The sequence below is a fragment of the Camelus bactrianus genome, chromosome X, assembly GCF_048773025.1.
Source record: "Camelus bactrianus isolate YW-2024 breed Bactrian camel chromosome X, ASM4877302v1, whole genome shotgun sequence".
In the NCBI taxonomy this organism is placed as follows: domain Eukaryota; kingdom Metazoa; phylum Chordata; class Mammalia; order Artiodactyla; family Camelidae; genus Camelus; species Camelus bactrianus.
In genome coordinates, this window is record NC_133575.1 from 85,455,453 (window position 1) to 85,476,933 (window position 21,481).

A 21,481-nucleotide genomic window follows, 5' to 3' on the forward strand; every position below is an offset into this window, starting at 1 on the left:
TGCTTCACATCACGCCCTGCCTGTGGTAAATGCTTAATAAGGTGGAGTTGCTATTACTGCTGCTCCTCCTCCTACTTCTACTGCTGGATCTAGAAACTGGTAGGGGAAGGATGAACTCAGGTCTCCTAACTGAGTCCAGCGCTCTTTGCTCCCACTGCTTCTTTGCAGCACACAGTTGAGTACATAGTGAATACTGAACTGTCAGATCTTTGATTCCACTCTTCTTGGTTCCTTCTACATCCTCTTTTGGGGTCCTGTGGCCACAGGGGATTTCGGTGACCAGAGGACAGAACTGGCTTCTCTCTGAGCAGACATAGATGTGTGCAGCATCAGAAGTCTATAGAGTTGGAGGCTACCTTTGACATCATCTCCTCCAGAGCAATGCATAAATAATTTCTACAGCACCCATGAAAGAGTTTCACACAGCCTCTGTCTGTATGCACCTGTCCCTCAAAAGGCTGATGATCCCAGCACTGTTTGGCCATGATAGGGAAAACAGTCTTTATCCTGCTGCCCCTTAGCACTTTTGCCCCCTGGACCTCATCCTGCCTGCTGAAAAGACGCACTTTCTAGCGTGAGCCTGGACCCTGCCAGCTCTGACAGTCCTCTTCCTTTATAGATGAAGGATGTGGCAGCAAAGCAACCATTCAAAGTTCCATCCTTATCATTTTTCACTGTGTTCTTTTTGGCCTTGGTTGTGTACATCAGCTTAGAAAATATCATTCCAGGGCTAATGCCTGGGGTTAATGAGTAACTAAGAGCACTCTACTTTTGCAATACAGGGCATGTTATAAAAATGGAAAGATCTTGCTTTCTGAGAGATGTAAGTGGCTTCTTGGGCATATGCTGTAAGTACTTTTTTTCTCTCTCTTTGGAACTTTGAGCCTATCTATCAGCAAGTCAGAATACCAAATAACCACAAACTCCAAATTCTTAGCTCTAGAGGCTAAGGTCTAAGCATGGTCATCTGCTAATTTACCTCCTACCAGCCTCTGTGGCTTTTACAGAAAGAGGACTCTGGTGACAATGTGAAGACTGGATAGAAGGGAAGAAGCAGGGGGTTGTGGTGAGGAGACACTGAAAGCACTGTGACCTGGTGGAATAGAAGCTGGTGGAATAGTTCAGGCCATGAACTGAGGCAGCAGCAGTAGAAAAGGAGGGAAAGGAAACTTTTTGAGAGGTATTTAGAAGGTAGTACTCATAGGGCATCATGACTCATTAGATGTGAGGATGACTCCCAGGTTTCTGGCATGGGAGCCTCAATAGACAGTGATATGGAATGAAGATGAAGGAGCAGTCTTAAGGGCCAAGGAGATGTATTTACCTTTGAGAAACTGAGATTTCCAAATTGAAACTGAGGTAGTTTTGGAACATTCTGGTGGATATATGAAGTAGGCAGCTGGAGCAATGTCTGGGAATATAGGAGAATGATCTGGACTACAGTATGTAGTTTTGTGCAATGGCAGTTGAGTTCCTGGAAGTGGATGAGGTCACTCAGGAAGAGAATAGACAGCTGAGGGAGGAGTCCTGTCTAGACTCAATGGATCTCTTCTTTCATATTACACATGTTCATGGTCATTGGATTCCACAGCTGACTCCCTTACTCCACTGCCTTGTACTCTTCCAGGCTCAGAGAATCTTACATCATATTTCTGGCTTTTGCTCTAATAATTCAGAAATAACATAAATGAATGTAGGAATAATACTGTAAGATGTCTTGCAACTTAGAAATGACTCTTTAGATGATACTGATGGTGAGAGAAATCTGAAATACAAAAAGTTATACTTTTATCTTCCTGTAGTTTAGAAACACTCCTGTGACTTCCGTGTGTTGCATGAATGCTTATGATCTTGTACATGGCTCCATAAACTACCACCATTCCATTCCAACTAAATGTATCTTGTGGAAATTATTCTCCTTTTGTCTTTTATCCAATGAAAAGCACAGGTGTTCTCCCATCTCATTTCTTATAGATTTTATCTTAAGAAAAATGCCAAATTAAAAAATATCTAAAATTCTGATCTACAAAACATAATGTAAGCAAAAAGAGTGGTAGTTTTATCTAAGGATTCTTCCCAAGGCTGCCTCTGGTTCAAATAAAAAGTAATTCAATTTATAAATTCAGTTTATTCCCAAAGTTTTCATATGTTGCTATTACATCTGAACAAGTCTTTGCCATTATTTCTGTGGCCCCAGAAAGCCACCTATTTCCTGCTCTTATTAGATGTGCCATCAATTTTTCAGGGGAGAAAAGCCTCCCCACAGGCCCTGGTGAACACACCATTGAATGTTTTATATTGTTTTACTAATTATGATGGGTGATTATTATGTGTTTCTGATTCAGAGTTTTCATCCAGCTAAGATCCCCCAATGGTTTTCTCACCTCATCTCTTATAGATTACCTTCCTTCCAAAATGCCACTGTTGCTCTATCTGGTTCTCTTGGTACTTGGGATTCATTATGCACCACCTAACATCTCTGAAGGCACAGTAACTTCCTGCCATTCCCCTCAACAAAATGCCACTCTCTATAAGATGTCATCCATCAATGCTGACTTTGCATTCAACCTGTACCGGAGGTTCACTGTGGAGACCCCAGATCAGAACATCTTCTTTTCCCCTGTAAGCATTTCTGCAGCTTTGGCCACGCTCTCCCTTGGGGCCTGCTCCAGTACCCAAACCAAAATCCTGGAAGGCTTGGGTTTCAATCTCACAGACACCCCAGCAGCAGAGATCCAGCAGGGCTTCCAGCACCTGATCTGTTCACTGAATTTTCCAAAGGAGGAGCTGGAATTACGGATGGGAAATGCCATCTTCATTGAGAAGCAGTTGAAACCACTGGCAAAGTTTTTGGATGATGTCAAGAACCTCTATGAGACTGAAGTCTTTTCTACCGACTTTTCCAATGTTTCTGCAGCCCAGCAGGAGATCAATAGTCATGTGGAGGAGCAAACCAAAGGGGAAATTGTGGGCCTCATTCAAGAACTCAAACCAAACACCATTATGGTCCTGGTGAACTATATTCACTTTAAAGGTAAGGTTCTAAGATATCCATTTCTAGTTCAGAATTCCAATAATTTGGTGGAGCACTGAGGGGAGCTCATGATGTCTTCTCACTGGCATCAGTAGGTGTCCCTCACACCACAGTGATGTGCTCCACCGGACATAGCTGTATGTAGTTTTGGATCTTCCAGGGAGGCCACATAGCTCTATGGATGAGCCCAAGAAATTTCTAGGGAGAGGGCACTTTCAGAGAGGTGAGTTACAGTGGTATTAAAATCCTTCTCATATCTAGCTAGAGAATCATGGTTTCCAAGAGATTTGGTGAGGTGGGACAAGCTTGCACTTGGCAGGTAAACAGATTTGGGTTTAAACCTTTCTGTGACCCTCAGTTGCTGTTCACACTTGGGTATGTTGCATAAAGACTTCTTTCATGTACTATGTATCCACTATGTACTAAGCACCATGCTACGTGTGTGTGGCTTATAGACATTGTCTCATCTAATCTTCACAAGTGCCCAGGTTCACACAGTCAATAAGTTTTAGAGCTGGTATTCCCACTCAGGTTTGTCTGATTCTAAAGCTGGTGCTTGTAACAACAAGAATCATGTGACTCTTTTCTGAAGGTGCTGTGCCCACATGATTTCTCCTGGTTCTACAGCACATGTCAGCCACGTTTCGTGGAGGAGTGAACAATTCTTGGCCACAAATCACACACTTGTAGACGGATGAAACGGCAGAACAGATCTGTTGTCTCATTTCACCCTGTGTGTTGGATGTGCTTATACCTTTTTACAGAAGAGGAAACTGTGGCTCTGATGGGTTTAGTGTAAGTATAGTGGTTTTGAACCCAGATGGAACATCAGTTGAACATGGAGTCCAACAACCATGGACGTGACTCCTGGCTCTGCCACCAGCTAGCTGGGAGACCATGTAAAGTCACTCTCTCTCCCAGATCCTCAGGTACTCATTTGTCAAACTGGTTGACAGAAGGCACGTACCTCTTTGGTGGTATTAATTAGTAGATTAGATGACTGATGGAAGTGTTCACATTGGCACTAACACTGGTTTAAAACAAACAACTCTCTTTTCTCTGTATTTTAAGGCCAGTGGGCAAATCCTTTTGATCCATCCAAGACAAAAGAGGGTTCCAGCTTCTTAGTGGACAAGACCATGACAGTGCAAGTGCCCATGATGCACCAGGTGGAACAGTACTATCACCTGCTGGATACAGAGCTAAACTGCACAGTGCTGCAAATGGACTACAGCAAGAATGCTCTGGCACTCTTTGTCCTTCCCAAAGAGGGCCAGATGGAGCGGGTGGAAAGAGCCATGTCATCTAAAACACTGAAGAAGTGGAACCGCTTACTGCAGAAGGGGTAAACATTTTATATGGTGTGAGAAGTGGAGGGTGGGCATAATGGCACAGATGAGACAGAGTTCAGCAGAAACCCAGAGGCAGGAGAATCACTGTGAAACATGTAAGAGCTGTGTAATGACCACTAAAGTATAGTGAGAGCATATAATTTTTGCCAATCCCTTGGCTGGGCACTTTACATACTTCATTTCATCGAAGCACATCAACAAACCTGCAAAGGAGAGAGTATCACAGACATTTCTCAGATGAAGAAATCAGGATTAGAAAAATAAAATGAACTATCCAAAGTCAACCAGCTAGTGAATTGATGGGTTCCCAGAGGCCAACTGGAGCTTGAGGGATGAGTAGGATATTGACACTAAGAGGCAGCCATACTGGGCTGCAAGTGCTAGATGGAAAAACCATGAAATTCCCCTGGTACTACCCACTGAGATTCATGTCACTGGCTCTCCAACCTTGGCCAACATTGTAGAGATGTTTCTTTTTGATTATAAGTGGGTCACATCTTCCAACTTCCAGTGCTGCAGTCAGTCCCACATTGGCTGAACCAGATAGCATTCCTTCCTGGGTAACTTCTGAGGTTTTGATGCCATATATTGACCTGCATAGCAGTGGTTGTCAATACCTAGGAGAGGAGCAGAGTCCAATATAATACTATGGAGACAAAGAGGGAGGGAATCATGGGCTTAGTGTGCTGATAGCCATGTGTTCCCTCTCCCTACCCCCACAGGTGGATTGAATTGTTTGTTCCAAAGTTTTCCATTTCTGCCACATATGACCTTGGAGCCGTCCTTTTGAAGATGGGCATCCAGGATGCCTTTGCTGACAGTGCTGATTTTTCTGGACTCACAAAGGACAACGGTCTTAAACTTTCCAGTGTAAGTTGATAGAGTCCTTTAATGTATGAAAGGGAAGGACCATTGAGAATCAGTTAATTCAATTCTCTCATTTAATCAGTGAGGACTCTGAAACCTAGAGAGACAGAATGACTCCTCCTAGGCCAGATTTACTTCAGGGTCATTCTCATTACCCTCGAACATGTCACTGTAACAGTTACTTCCAGCCCTAACCTTCATGTCCTAAAATGATTCTGATACAAGAACCTAATGATCAGAATTAACTCTGATAAGATACAGTCCTTGAGGAGATGGCAGGGGAAGGGGAAAGCTTAAGAACTGATTTCTAGAGGCAGAAAGCCATGGATAAAGAGGTGGTTCCCTGACAGCTAGCTCTAAAATCACTGGAGAATCACTAACTACACTTAGACAAGTGGCCTTCATATTCAAGCACCATCAACATATTACAGTAAAGTGGTAGCCCCATCCTTCTTTTTACTTTCCTGCTTCCAGACTGTTCCAAAGACGTTTCCTGTTTTTTCAGGGTATCACCAGTATTTGTTCTCCCCTGACAGGTTGCCCACAAGGCTGTGCTGCACATTGGTGAAAAAGGAACCGAAGCTGTCCCTGAAGTCAGATTCCTGAATCAGCCTGAGATAACTCTTCTTCATCCTGTCATCCATTTTAATAGATCCTTCCTGTTGTTGATATTGGAGAAAAGTACCAGGAGTATTCTATTTCTAGGGAAAGTTGTGGACCCAACGAAAGTGTAGTTGGGAAAGAGGTTGTTGACTAATTGCATGTGTTTACTGCAATGAGAAATAAACAAATAGTATAGCCTGAAGTGATCGATGTGGGCTTGGATGTGTTTTCCTTTGTGCAGGGTTGGAGACTGGACCTTAGCTAAATTTTGTTGGGTGTCAAGAGGCCACTCTTGTGATCAAATATTCAGATAATAAATGTTCCCGAAGTGCAGGAAGGCCTCATGTCAATACATTCCCCTTTGTTAGAACCCTCACCCCCAACCCGGTTACTTAGCTCCAAGGAATTTTGCTGGCCTGTTAAATGCCCCTTCTTCTTCCCCTTGAGCAGCATGGAGGTTAGGAATGCTGAAGTTAAAAATTCATGCATAATGTTACAGTTGAACCTCTGTATCCACAGTTCCAGGGATCATGTGGTACTCTTTTGAGTACTTACTGAAAAAAAACTGTGTATAAATGGACCACACAGTTCAAATCTGTGTTGTTCCAGGGTAATTTGTAGTTTGAAATCAGGGAGCATGATCCCTCCAGCTTTGTTCTTCTTTCTCAAGATTGTTTTGACTATTCGAGATCTTTTGCGGTTCCATACAAGTTTAAAATTTTTGTTCTAGTTCTGTAAAAAATGGCATTGTTATTTTGATAGGGATTGCTTTGAATCTGTAAATTGCCTTAGGTAGTATGGATATTTTAATTATGTTAATTCTTCCAACACATGAGCAGAGTATATCTTTCCATTTATTTACATTGTCTTCAATTTCCTTCATCACTGTCTTACAGTTTTCAGAGTACAGGTTTTTCACCTCCTTGGGTAAATTTATTCCGAAGTATTTTACTCTTTTTGATGCAATTGTAAGTGTAATTGTTTTCTTAATTTCTCTTTTTGATAGTTCATTTGTAATATATAGAAAAAGCAACAAATTTCTGTATATTAATTTTGTATCCTTCAACTTTACTGCATTCATTTAGTACTTTTAATAGTTCTTTTCATGGAGTCTAGGATTTTCAGTATATAGTGTCATGCCATCTACAAATAATAACAGCTTTATTTCTTCCCTTCCTATTTGGATGTACTTTATTTCTTTTCCTTGTGATTGCTGTGCTCTGATTGCTGTGATCAGGACTTCCAATACTGCTGAATAGAAGTGGCGAGAGTGGGAATCCTTGACTTGTTCCTGATTATAGAGAAAAGTTAAAAGCTTTTCACTTATGAGTATGTTACCTGTGGGTCTGTCATATATGGCCTTTATTTTGTTGAGATATATCCCCTCTATACCCACTTTGTTGAGAATTTTTATCATGAATGGATGCTGAATTTAGTCAAATGCTTATTCTGTATCTATTGAGATGATTATGTGATTTTTTTCCCTTCATTTTTTTAAAGTGGTGTATTGTATTGATTGATCTTCACATGGTAAACCATCTTGCATCCCTGGAATAAATCCCACTTGATCATGGTATGTAATTCTTTTAATGTACTGTTGAATTCAGCTTGCTAATATTTTGTTGAGAATTTTTGTTGAAGATGATCAACATTCATCAGGATATTAGCCTGTAATTTTCTCTTTTTTCTTGTGGTGTTTTTGTCTGGTTTTGGTATCAGGGTGACACTGGCTTCATGGAATGAGTTTGGAAGTAATTTTTCCTCTCTAATGTTTTTGGAATAGTTTGAGGATAGGTATCAACTCTTCTTTAAATATTTGCTAAAATTCACTTGTGTGAAGCCATCTGGTCCTGGACTTTTATTTGGTAGGAGTCTTTTTGATTACTGATTAAACTTTATTACTAGTAATTGGTCTGTTCAGATTTTCTATTTCTTCCTGATCAAGTCTTAGAATATTATATGTTTCTTCATATGTTGTCTATTTCTTCTAGGTTATCTAATATGTTGGTATATATAGCTGTTTTCAGTAGAGTCTCATGATTGCTTACATTACTGTGATATGGGTCACAACTTTTTCTCTTTTTCTAATTTTATATTTTTGAGCTCTCTCTTTTTTTCTTGATGAGTCTGGCTAAAAATTTATCAATTTTGTTTATCTTTTCAAAGAAGCAACGCTGAGTTTCATGTTATTTTCTATTATTTTTCAGTCAGTATTTTAAAAAAATTTCTACTCTAACCTTTATTATTTTCTTTTATCTGCTAACTATGGGCTTTGTTTGTTCTCCTTTATCTAATTAGTTTAGGTGTAAGGTTCTGTTGTTTATTTGAGATTTTTCTTGTTTCTTGTGATAAGCCTGTATTGCTGTGGACTTCCTTCTCAGAAGTGCTTTTGCTATGTCCCATAGATTTTGAAAAGCTGTATTTATATTTTCATTTGTCTCAAGGTATTTTTTAAATTGAAGTATAGTCAGTTTACAATATTGTGTCAGTTTCTGGTATACAGCATAATGTTTCAGATATATATATATATATATATATATATATATATATATATATATATATATATATATATATATATATTCATTTTCATGTTCTTTTTCACCATAAGTTATTACAAGATATTGACTATAGTTCTCTGTGCTATATAGTATAAACTTGTTGTTTATGTATTATAAATAGTAGTTAGAATCAGCAAATCCCAAACTCCCATTTTATCTCTTCACACCCCCTTTGATTTCCTCTCTGATTTCTTAATTGACTCTGATTGTTTAGTAGCATTTTGTTAGTCTTCACATGTTCATGTTTTTTCCAGTTTTCTTCCCATATTGTTTTCTAGTTTCATACTGCTGTGGTCTGAAAACATGCTTGATATGATTTCAGCCTTCTTAAATATATTGAGACATGTTTTGTGGCTTCACATGTGATCTATCCTGGAGAATGTTCCATGTGCACTTGAAAAGAATATGTGTTCTGCAGTTTTTAGGTGTGCATAAATTTACTCAGTCAGTCTACTCTAATGTGTTGTTTAAGGTGTTCTTATTGATTTTCTGTACGGATGATTTATCCATTGATGAAAATGGAATTTTAAAGTTCCCTGCTATTACTTTATTACTGTAAATTTCTCCCTTTATGTCTGTTAATATTTGCTTTATAATTTTAGGTGCTCCTAGATTGAGTACATAAATATCTACAAATGCTATACTCTTTTCTTGGATTGGCCTCATCATCATTATATGCCCTTGTTTGTCTTTTGTTGTAGATTTTGTTTTAAAGTATATTTTGTCTGAGATGAGTATTGCTACCCCCATTTTTTGTTTCCATTTGCATTGAATATCTTTTTCAAATATTTCCCTTTCAGTCTTTGTGTATCTTTAGTGCTGAACTGAGTATCTTGTTGGCTGAACATAGATGGGCTTTGTTTATTATCCATTCAGTCACCTTATGTCTTTTAATTGGAGCACTTAGTCCATTTCACACTTAAAATGATTATTGATAGGTATGTACTTATTGCCATTTTGTTAATTATTTTCTGGTTGTTTTGTCATTCTTCTCTGTTCCTTTCTTCTTCTTTTAGTCTCTTCCCTTGTGGTTTGATGATTTTCTTGTGTTGTTTGGGTTCCTTTCTCTTTATTTTTTGTGTATCTGTTGTTGATTTTTGGCTTGTGGTTACCGAAAGTTCTTACATATTGACTTATATATATATAGCTGACATTTGCTTAAGTTTTAAACATTATAAAAGCTCTATATTTTTTATTCACCTCCTACATGTTTTGTTTTGATTTCATATTGCCCATTAAAAATTTTTTTTGTATCCCTTAACTACTTAGTGTAGTTTTATGACTTTTTTCTTTTAACCTTCATATTAGCTTTTCAAGTTTTTGGTCCACTGCTTTTACTATACATTTGCCTTTACCAGTGAGATTTTTCTTTCATATATTTTTTTTTATTTCTACTTATGGCCTTTTCTTTTTCACTTAAAAAAGACCCTTTACCTTTTCTTGTAAGGCTAGTGTAATGGTGATTAACTCTATTTGTTTTTGCTTGTCTGGGAAACTCTTTACCTCTATTCCAATTCTAAATGATAACCTTGCTGGGTATTCTTGGTTTTAATTTTTTTTTTTTTTTACTTTAAGCACTTTAATTAGATCATGCCACTCCCTTTTGGCTTGCAAAGTTTCTATGGAAAAATCAGCTGATTGTCTTACGTGGGTTCCCTTCTGTTCCTAGCTATTTTCCTCTTGCAGCCTTTATAATTCTCTCTTCATCTGTAAACTTTGCCATTTTAATAATGGTATGTCTTGTGGATCTGAGTTCATCTTATTTGGGACTCTATGCTTGCTGGACCTGGATGTCTGTTTCTTTCCCTGTGTTGGGGGGCAGTGGTTAAGCCATTATTTCTTCAAATGTGTTCTCTGCCCCTTTCTCTGCCTCATCTCCTTCTGGGATCCCTATAATGTAAATGTTACTATACTTGATATTGTCCCAGATGTTCCTTAAACTACCCTCACTTTTAAAATTATTTTTTCTTTTTGCTGTTCTGATTGGATGATTTAAGATTGCTTTTCCATTCACCTGTATCTTCTAATCCGTTGATTCTCTCTAGTGCATTTTTCATTTCAGTTATTGTATTCTTCAGCTCTTATTGGTTCTTTCTTATATTTTCTGACTCTTTGTTGAAGTCCTCACTGTAGTCCTCCATTCATCATTCTAGTTCAGCAAACATATTTTTGATCATTCCTTTTAACCCTTTAATGGGGTTTAAATTACCTATGTTTGTTTCAATAGGTTTTTTTCCCCTAGGGTTTTATCTTGTTCATTTTGGAAGAACATATTCCTCTGTCTCATTTTGTTTGACTTTATGTGCTTGTTTCTATGAATTGGGTTAAATACCTACCTCTTCCAGTCTTGATGGCATAGTCTTGTATAGCAACATCACCTGTGTAGACTGACTACGATGGGCAGATTTGACAGCCTGGATGGAGCTGGAGTGGCTGTGGGCTGGAGGCAGGGTGGTTGAGGCATGCTGCACTGGGGATGCCTTTGTGGGATGGCTGGGGTTGGGTTGTGCAGTCAGGGACTTGGCACACAGTGTGCTGGGGTAATCGATGTCAGTGTTGCCTTGTGGGAATGGCTGTAGCTGGTGTGGTTCAGGGGCCTCGGATGTGTTTGGGGGAGGGCCTTGGCAAGCTGGTTCTAGTTCCTGGACTATGTTCCTTCCCTCACTATCATGGTGGAGAGGGAATAGAAAAAATGGCTCTCTCTTATACCTCTAACCCAAGAGAGAGTTCCAGAAGTTCCTCACCCATTTGGTAGACACTCTAGGGTTAGTAAATGGAAATCATTTACTTATAGTCTAGGTGCCCTTTAAATGGCTGTTTTTTTCACTGTGTCCCAGGTCAGGTGAGTCTGTGCAAGCCCTTCAGTGATACTCCTCCCTACTGCAGGTCACTGCATTGGGGATAGTGTTCTCACTGAAACTGTCTCAATGTCTCCTACTCATCTCTATGTGGTCCCTTAATCATTTGTGGTGCAGAAGCTGTTCAATCAATTCTCAGTTCTTCTTCAGTAAGAATTGACTTGTATGTAGGTATAAATTTGTTGTGCTCATGGGAGGAGGTGAATTCAGGGTCCTCATAAGCTTTCATCTTAGACCGGAACTCCTTGTCTTCTGTTTTAAAAGAAGACAAAATTCAACATTTTATGGCCTCCTGAGATTGTCATGATCCCTAGACCCTGTGACTACTGTGCGTAATGTATAAGTCAGTCATGTACATTACTTCGGAACCATGGAGATTATGGACCCTTTGTGCCTTCTCTACTTTCATTTTTTGGAAGAAATCTCTCAGATCCCTTTAGCTTGAACTGAAAAAAATTATTCTCTCTGAGTCAATATGTAGAAGAAACTTACCATCTTCTCAGGAATACACACATAGTCCTGTTATGTGAGTGAAAGATCATTTTTATTGTTTTAAGTCACAGAAATGTTGGGATATATCTATAACAACAGCTAAAATTATGCTAAAGAATACAGAAATTGGTAATTTGAAGTGGAATTTGCCCATCATAAAAACCTACAGTATATGGCTTTAGTTTAGTGGTCAAATTGTATAAAGTGATGAAGTTAAATTTGGAAACTAGAGATATGGATACCCAAGTGTGGGAAACATTGGGTGAATTTATCATTCATGATCACTTGGAAGTCAGATAAAAGACTTACTAATCTTGAAACTCTAATAGAGACCAGATAATAGAATGTTGATAGTGTGTATTGGTTGTTTCTTGCTGCATATAGCAAGGTATGTTAAGAAAAGGAGGCGCATTGCAAGATTTATCTGGTTTGAGATTAAAGACAGAAACCAATAGAGTCTTTGTCTACTCAGGCTGACATAACGAAACAGAGACTAGGTGGCTTAAACAACATAAATTAATTTTTTCACAGTTCTGGAAGCTGGAAGTCTCCCAGATCAAGGTGCAGCAGGGTTAATTTTTGTTGAGTACTCTCTTCCCGGCTCTCAGGCAGATGCCTTCTTACTCTGTCCTAACATGTATTTTCTTCAGTGCATGCCTATATATAGAGAGAGATTTTTCTCTCTTCTTTTTCTTATAAGGCCACTAATTCTATCAGATTAAGGCTACATCCTTATGACTTCATTTTACTCTAATTACCTTCTGCACGCCATACCACCAAATACAGTCTCATGGGACGTTTGCATTTCAACATGTGAATTTTAGAAGAGACATAATTCCACCTCTTGCCCTCTAAAATTCACATCCTACTTGCATACAAAATACATTCATTCTATTCCAACAGCCCCCAAAATCTTAACTCATTCTAGCATCAACTCTAAAGTCTAAAGTCTGATCTAAATATTATCTTAAATCAGATATAGTTGAGACCCAAGGCACAATTTATCCTGAGTCAAAATTCCTTTCCAGTTGTGATTGTCAAACCAGACAATATATGTGCTTTCAAAATACAATGTTGTGATAGGAAAAGATAGACATTTCTTTTCAAAAGGAAAAAGTTAGAAAGAAGAAAGGGGTGATGGATTCTATGCAAGTTCAAAACCTAGCAAGGTAATTTTATTAGATTTTAAGGCTCAAAAATGATCTTCCTGGTTCAATACTCAGCCCTCAGGCCTACTGGGGTGGCAGCATTCAGCAACCCCCTTCCTCCGGTGGCTCTAGGCAAAGAGTCTTACCTCCATAGCTCTGCTATGTCAGACCTCCACTCACAAGGTTCAGGTGATCCTACCTCCCCAAGTAGGATCAGGGAGAGGCCATTAAGGCTAAAGAAAAGTTAAGAAAACAATTCTACTTACAATAGTATCATAAAGATGAAAATATTTAGGATTAAGTGCAACCGAGGATATGCAAGACTTGCACATTGAAACTACAAAATATTGTTGAAAGAAACTAAAGAATACATAAATAAATAGAAAGTCATCTTGGGCTCATGGATTAGAAGACTTAATATTGTTAAAATGGCATTACTCCTCCAATATGGATCCACAGATTAAATACAATCCTAATCAAAATTCCAACCACCTTTTCTTGCAGAAATGGAAAAGCTGATCCTAAAATTCATAAGTACAAGGGACCCTGAATAGCCAAAACAATCTTGAAAAAGAACGAAGATGTAGAAGTTATACTTCCCAATTTCTAAACCTATGCCAAGCTAGAGTAATCAAAGCAGTGTGGTATTTGTGTTGATAGACATGTGGATCAATGGAATAGAATTTGAGTCTAGATAAAACTCATACATCTATGGTAAATTTATTTTTGGCAAATATACCAAGACCATTGAATGAGAAATTATAGTCTGTTTAATACATGATGCTGTGGCTATTGGATATTCACATGCAAAAGAATGAAGTTGGATCCTCACCTAACACCATATACAAAAACTAAGTCTAAATAGAAAAGGTTCTAATTAACTCAAAAAGAAAAAATGTCTTTGAGCAAAAAATGCATATTAAGACCTCATTTAAACAAAGGTACACAGTCTTTCAATAAAGATCAGATTAAGGTTGTTTTATTCCCATGCAACCTGACAGATTCAGATGGCCTCAATTAAGAAAAGAGATTGGCAGAGGGTGAGGAAGCAAAGAAATAAATCAGACTTAATTGTGTCTAGGGAAAAAGTTGGATGCAGTTGCCGTCACATGGGATTGATTGAATGCAAGTAGACTGAAAGTTTATTGAGTTTTGAGGCAATTGCATTGACAAAGAAATCGCATAGACTATACATCATAGACTCTTTTAGACCACAAATGTGTCTAAGACTGTATAGCCTGGCCCCCAAACCTGTACCATCAAGAAGAGGTCTGTGGACAATTATGCATCTACTAAAGAAGGAAATATCCCAAAAACCCACTTGAGGTGTGTCTATGGGTAGCAATGGACAAGGAGGTTTCCCACAGAGATGAGAATCAGAATCTAATCATGGAATCTCCCTCACTACCAGGGCAGAGTGTCTTCCGAGTACCTGACCAGTAGGATCCCCAAAATTGTTATGAACCAATGATCACGGTATATCTTTCATTCTTCCATTTTTATAATGGGAGGTTTTATTTAGCTTATTCTGCCCCTATTCCACCATTGTATGTTGGGGATGTGGGAGACTGATAATTTAAGTTTTAATTCAAAAGGATACACCTGATGGAGAGAACTGTACATCACCTAGAGGTCCTGGATTTTGAGTCTAATGTAGTAACTGGTTAGAACATTGACTTATCTTCTTTGAAGAGGGAGTCAGTATATTCTAGGTATGAGAAGGAATATGCATACAGGTATTTGGTGTCTAGAGGAGCAAACACAGATAAGAAACTGTCCTCTAAAAATCTATTCCTTGCCTCCTATTGGATAAATTTGTTGTTGAGGAATATCAGTCTAGCCGGGGACGATTTTTGTCAGCCCACCTTGTAACTGGGTGAGTCCTTGTGACTTGTTCTTAACAAAGTAATAAGAATGGAAGTGATCTGTATCACTACTGAGCCAAAAAGATTAAGAGGCAGATACAGCTTTTACATCATCTCTTTCCTGATTTTTAGCAGCTCCAGAGCTCTAGAGTATAGAGGACTCACAGGATGAGTCTGTATCAGTTAATTACCATATGGAGGAAACTACCCATCTATAATGAACAAATACTTTGGACTATTAGGTAAGAGTGAATAAATTTATAATCTATTAAGCCATGGAAACATTGAGTTTTATTTGATAAATAACATTACTCTTATCTAGAAATGTACCAATATTATCTTTTTGTAATGGGAATATACATATATGTGTATAGATGTATATATAGCGCTAAGGAAACGTAGATGAGGAAGTAAAGGTCCAGGGGCTTAAGGAACTTTCCCAAAGGCAAATGCCTTTTTAGTGTTGAGACCAGGATTCCCACCCAGGCCACCTCACTCTAGGGATAATACTCTTGGCTAGGATGTTATCTGTCTCCTGGGAAATAGTAGAAATAAGGACATTGCTGGCAGTACTGGTATCTGTCCAAAGTTACTTCCAGCTGCAGTAAGAAGCTACCCACAAGGTAAATACAAAGCAATGTGCAAAAGCAGTCAAAAAGAAAGCTTCATCAGTTTTTGAGAAGGGCCCATGAGTTTCCAAGAAGTCAGTTAGAAAGTTGGAACTTGGTATTAGAGCCCCAACATCTCCATCAAAAGTGAGGGGAGACCCACAAATCCTCTTGATGATGCATTCAGTCATTCATTCTTTCATTCAACAGACATTAATGGAGGGCCTATCATGTGCCAAGATCTGTTGCAACAAAACAAAAATCTTTATGGAGCTTACATTCTAAGTGTAGAGAGACAGACAGTAAACTAAGTAAAATATACTTATAGGTCTTTCATGGTGATGAGTATTATGGAGAACAATAAAGCAGGGAAGAAGGAAAGTGCAATTCAGATATAGCGGTCCTGTTCTGCAGCTTGGAGAAACAAGGGTTACTCTTTCTGTTTGAGATACCACACTTCCCAGAACCTGAGATGAAATGCCCTCACAAGGTCTGTTGATTTTTGCTCCCCCTATCACTTATTTGTCTTGTTTTCTTGCAAATTATTAACTTTGCAAGCTATGATTTTGCAAGGGCTTGTCTCAGTCTGCACGTCCCTTACCCTGTCCTGTTGTGGCAACTGTCTTATCTACTTTCCATTTCTTTACTGCCCATCCAAAAGGCCTGCTCTTTGCTAATTGTGGGCCTATGACTCCTGATGTGTCTCCACTTATTTCCTGCCTCTTATCTCAATCTATTATTATTCATTCAAGGAGCCAGAGTAGCACTACAAGTGTGAGTTTTGGAATCAGAGAAACCTGAATTCAAACCTTGGTTCGATTGCTTACTGGGTATGAGAACTTTGGCAAATCATTTAACGCCCGAATAGCATGAAATGGGTATAATGCTAGGAAAACAAGCTGAAGTTGTTATTTAGATTGAGAAGTTGACACCAGAATGTAAATCAATGCAGTGCATCTGAGGGCTCAGATAAGCCAAGAGTTAAAGTTTGAGTACACGACTGAACAATGAAGCCCAACTGCTAAGGTACTGGTAAAAAGAAAAGGAGATATTAAACAGAGAGTGGAGGAAAAAAGTCATAAATACTAAATAAGAACTTAAGACTAGCCACAGAATGGAGGGCTTTGGTCTTTACAAATAGATTTTTTTCTTCCTGGTCATGGATTTATACCTAGATATTTCCATTAATATATGTTCCCTTTCTTCCAAACCTGTACATAAACAGGTTGAGGAATATTGAAACATAATCACAATAGAGCTAAAGGAAGTATGAGTATTACCCATAGATCCTGGAATTGGAGCTCAGTGAAGTGACTGATGTTGGAAAGTGACAGAATTTGTTTTGAATTATACATAATATAATTGTATCTTTTAAGGCAAGAACATTTTTGGAAATAGTATATGGGAAGAAGAGTATATAGAAGTCAGGCAGCCAGAAGCATGGATTCTAATAGACATGTATCACTTTTTGGCAACCCAACATCAACTTTGTCTTTCCTGATTGTGGTCCAATTTCCTTTTAAAAAAGTACCCTTTTTATATTAAGTTTACTTAAGTCAATGACACTTCTCTGCTCTAACAAAGAGGCAGGCACCTATTGACCTAAGTTAGAATAATCTAAAGCTCGGTGGCTAGATTTCGGTTCTTAATCATAAGGACAAAAAGGCTGAAAGTGTCTAAGGTCTAGGCAAACAATGTGTTAGTATCCTCATCAGATCAATTATGCTACACCGCCACTTTTGGTCATTACTAGCCCAGTTGTCCAGCTTCCTATTGGTACTCTGATCTCTTAATATCATTAAGACAAATTTGCTTTTGCTCAAGTTTGTCTGAGTTATTTCCTATTTTTTACTTTTAAAAAATTTAAAGAATTTAATGTATAATAAATCAATGATGTACATGGGTCCTAGCATCAGAGCATGGGTTTAAATTTTGGTCCTGCAATTTATCTAAACTCTCTGGGCCTCAGTTTCATTATTTGTAGAAAGGAGATGATAAAATGGCACCTACATCATAGAGTTGTTGTGCTGTAAGAGTCCAATAAATGTTAGCTTTTGCCGTTATGTAGCTGACTAATTTCTTATATTATATATTCCTACCTTTTGTCCTTCACTACCATGTTATGAGGACGGATCTCTTGTTGCATGGGAAGCTCCCAGACATGGGATTTTATTGTGTTGATTGGAATAACGAATAGAGCAGCAGAACTGAAGGACCCTAAAAAGTTTAGTGCAGTTTACATTGGAAAGGGCCAGGAGGTATTCCTAGGAAGAGGTGAATATTTTAAATTGATTTTCAATGATTTTTGCCTATTGGCTTAGAGTCTTGAATATGACATTGTGATGTAATAGATCAGAGAACACAAGCTTTACTTTGTATTCATTAAAATAAATTAGGTGTATGTGTTGTGATGGGTCTTCTCCTCATATGTTCCTGAGCACTTCAGCTGATGCATTCTGTCTTGCCCCTCTGCCATATGATTTATTTTCTCAGCAATGTCAATCAGTATTTCCTCTATCTGCGCTCATTTCCCTATTGTTTTCCCTATTGTAATTAAGTCTTCATCACCAACATGCATATAGTTAAGTTTTTGACCTGAATAGTCCCTGTGGCTCATAATATTCCCACTGGCCTGCCTCAGAGTTCTAAAGCATTTTGTCAGTATTATTTAACTAGTGTTTACTTTGAAAACACTGAGGACCTTTAAACTCTCCCCATTAAGTACTTTACCTTTTCCATCTGGCAGCAACAAGTTTTGCTCCAGACAAGGTTCACATGTCTCTTTCCCTGGTGCTAGAGCAGGACAGCCTGGGAAAAAATCTCTGCTTTTAATAAAAGTGACATTAACTATTAGGGGAACCTCTTTTCTTATTGCTTATCCTCATTTGTGTTCCCCAAATTTGCTAATTCTTTGGGAGCCTGAATTGATTGATGAATTGATTCATTCATTCAGCCATGAATCCTTCTCTTTCTAGGAATGCAGTCCTTTTACTCTTCAAAAGTACTGCATTTCTAGGGAGATTTGAAAACCAACTACATTTTTTTTAATATACTTTGCTATTTTTCTTGTCTTTTTTTTAACATTTTTTATTGAGTTATAGTTATTTTACAATGTTGTGTCAAATTCCAGTGTAGAGCACAATTTTTCAGTTATACATGAACATATATATATTCATTGTCACATTTTTTTCACTGTGAGCTACCATAAGATCTTGTATATATTTCCCTGTGCTATACAGTATAATCTTGTTTATCTATTCTACATATACCTGTCAGTATCTACAAATTCAAAATCCCAGTCTGTCCCTTCCCACCCTCCTTCCCCCTGGCAACCACAGTTTGTATTCTATGTCTATGAGTCTGTTTTTGTTTTATATTTATGTTCCTTTCTTTCTTTCTTTCCATCTTTCTTTCTTTCTTTCTTTCTTTCTTTCTTTCTTTCTTTCTTTCTTTCTTTCTTTCTTTCTTTCTTTCTTTCTTTCTTTCTTTCTTTCTTTCTTTCTTTCTTTCTCTTTTTTTAGATTCCACATATGACCAATTTCATATGGTATTTTTCTTTCTTTTTCTGGCTCACTTCACTTAGAATGACATTCTCCAGGAACATCCATGTTGCTACAAAGGGCGTTATGTTGTCGGTTTTTATGGCTGAATAGTATTCCATTGTATAAATATACCACTCTTATTTATCCAGTCATCTGTTGATGGAAATTCAGGCTGTTTCCATGTCTTGGCTATTGTAAGTAGTGCTGCTATGAACATTGGGGTGCAGGTGTCTTTTTGAAGTAGGGTTCCTTATGGATATATGCCCTGGAGCGGGATTCCTGGGTCATATGGTAAGTGTGTTCCTAGTCTTTTGAGGAATCTCCATTCTGTTTTCCACAGTGGCTGCACCAAACTGCATTCCCACCATCAGTGTAGGAGGGTTGCCTTTTCTCCACAGCCTCTCCAGCATTTGTCATTTGTGGAATTTGAATGCTGGCCATTCTGATTGGTGTGAGGTGATACCTCATTGTAGTTTTGATTTGCATTTCTCTGATAATTAGTGATATTGAGCATTTTTTCATGTGCCTATTGATCATTTGTATGTCTTCCTTGGAGAATTGCTTGTTTAGGTCTTTTGCCCATTTTTGGGTGGGGTTGTTTGTTTCTTTCTTGTTAAGTTGTGTGAGCTGCTTATATATTCTGGAGATCAAGCCTTTGTGGGTTTAGTTTGCAAAAACTTTCTCCCATTCTGTACATTGTCATTATGTTTTGCTTATGGTTTCCTTTGCTGTGCAGAAGCTTGTAAGTTTAATTAGGTCCCATTTGTTTATTCTTGCTTTTATTTCAATTGCTTGGGTGGACTGCCCTAGAAGAACATTTTTGAGATGTACATCAGATAATGTTTTGCCTATATTTTCTTCTAGGAGGATTATTGTATCTTGTCTTATATTTAAGTCTTTGATCCATTTTGAGTTGATTTTTGTATATGGTGTAAGGGAGTGTTCTAGCTTCATTGTTTTACATGCTGCTGTCCAGTTTTCCCAACACAATTTGCTGAAGAGACTGTCTTTATTCCATTGTATATTCTTGCCTCCTTTGTCGAAGATTAGTTGACCAGAAGTTTGTGGGTTCATTTCTGGGCTCTCTATTCTGTTCCATTGGTCTATATGTCTGTTTTGGTACCAATACCATGCTGTCTTGATGACTGTAGCTCTATAGTATTGTCTGAAGTCTGGGAGAGTTATTCCTCCAGCCTCGTTCTTTCTCTTCAGTAATACTTTGGCAATTCTAGGTCTTTGATGGTTCCATATGAATTTTATTATGATTTGTTCTAGTTCTCTGAAATATGTCCTGGGTAATTTGATAAGTATTGCATTAAATCTGTAGACTGCCTTGGGCAGTGTGACCATTTTAACAATATTGATTCTTCCAATCTAAGAGCATGGAATATCTTTCCATTTTTTAAAGTCTTCTTTAATTTCCTTCATCAATGGTTTATAGTTTTCTGTGTATAATTCTTTCACCTCCTTGGTTAGATTTATTCCCAGATATTTTATTACTTTGGGTGCTATTTTAAAGGGGATTGTTTCTTTATTTTCTTTTTCTGTTGATTCATCGTTAGTGTAAAGAAATGCAACTGATTTTTGAATGTTAATTTTGTAACCTGCTACCTTGCTGAATTCTTCAATCAGCTCTAGTAGCTTTTGTGTGGACCTTTTAGGGTTTTCTATATATAGTAACATGTCGTTGGCATATAGTGACACTTTTACCTCTTCTTTTCCAATTTGGATCCCTTTTATTTCTCTCTCGCCTGATTGCTGTGGCTAGGACTTCCAGGACTATGTTGAATAGGAGTGGTGATAGTGGGCATCCTTGTCTTGTCCCAGATTTTAGTGGGAAGCTTTTGAGTTTTTCACTGTTGGGTACTATGCTGGCTGTAGGTTTGTCATATATAGCTTTTAATATGTTGAGATATGTTCCCTCTATACCCACTTTGGTGAGAGTTTTTATCATAAATTGGTGTTGAATTTTATCAAATGCTTTTTCTGCATCTATTGAGATGATCACGTGGTTTTTGTCCTTTCTCTTGTTGATGTGATGTATCACATTGATTGATTTGCGTATGTTGAACCACCCTTGTGTCCCTGGGATGAACCCCACTTGGTCATGATGTATAATCCTTTTTATGTATTGTTGGATTCTATTTGCTAATATTCTGGTGAAGGTTTTGGCATCTGTGTTCATCAGTGATATTGGCCTATAATTCTCTTTTTTGGTAGTGTCTTTGCCTGGTTTTGGTATCAGGGTGATGGTGGCTTCATAGAATGAGTTTTGGAGTAGTCCCTCCTTTTCAATCTTCTGGAAGAGTTTGAGAAGGACTGGTATGAGTTCTTCTTTGTATGTTTGGTAGAATTCCCTGGTGAAGCCATCCGGTCCTGGACTTTCATTTGTAGGGAGGTTTTTTATTGCTCTTTCGATTTCACTTCTAGTGATAGGTTTGTTCAAGTGGTCAGTTTCTTCTTGATTCAGTCTTGGTGGACAGTATGTTTCCAGAAGCTTGTCCATCTCCTCTAGGTTATCCAGTTTGGTTCCATATAGTTTTTCATAATATTC

The 21,481-nt window shown here is 38.0% G+C and overlaps 1 protein-coding gene across 1 annotated transcript; it reads left to right on the forward strand.

Annotated features, from left to right (window-relative positions):
• Positions 1-709: 709 nt before the first annotated feature.
• LOC105075864 (thyroxine-binding globulin) lies at positions 710-6,058 on the forward strand. Its single transcript, XM_010963810.3, has 5 exons — positions 710-848; positions 2,399-3,034; positions 4,106-4,379; positions 5,109-5,256; positions 5,790-6,058. The coding sequence occupies exons 1-5, from the start codon at positions 797-799 to the stop codon at positions 5,985-5,987; spliced, it is 1,308 nt and encodes a 435-aa protein (XP_010962112.2). The 5' UTR covers positions 710-796; the 3' UTR covers positions 5,988-6,058.
• The last annotated feature ends 15,423 nt before the right edge of the window (positions 6,059-21,481 follow it).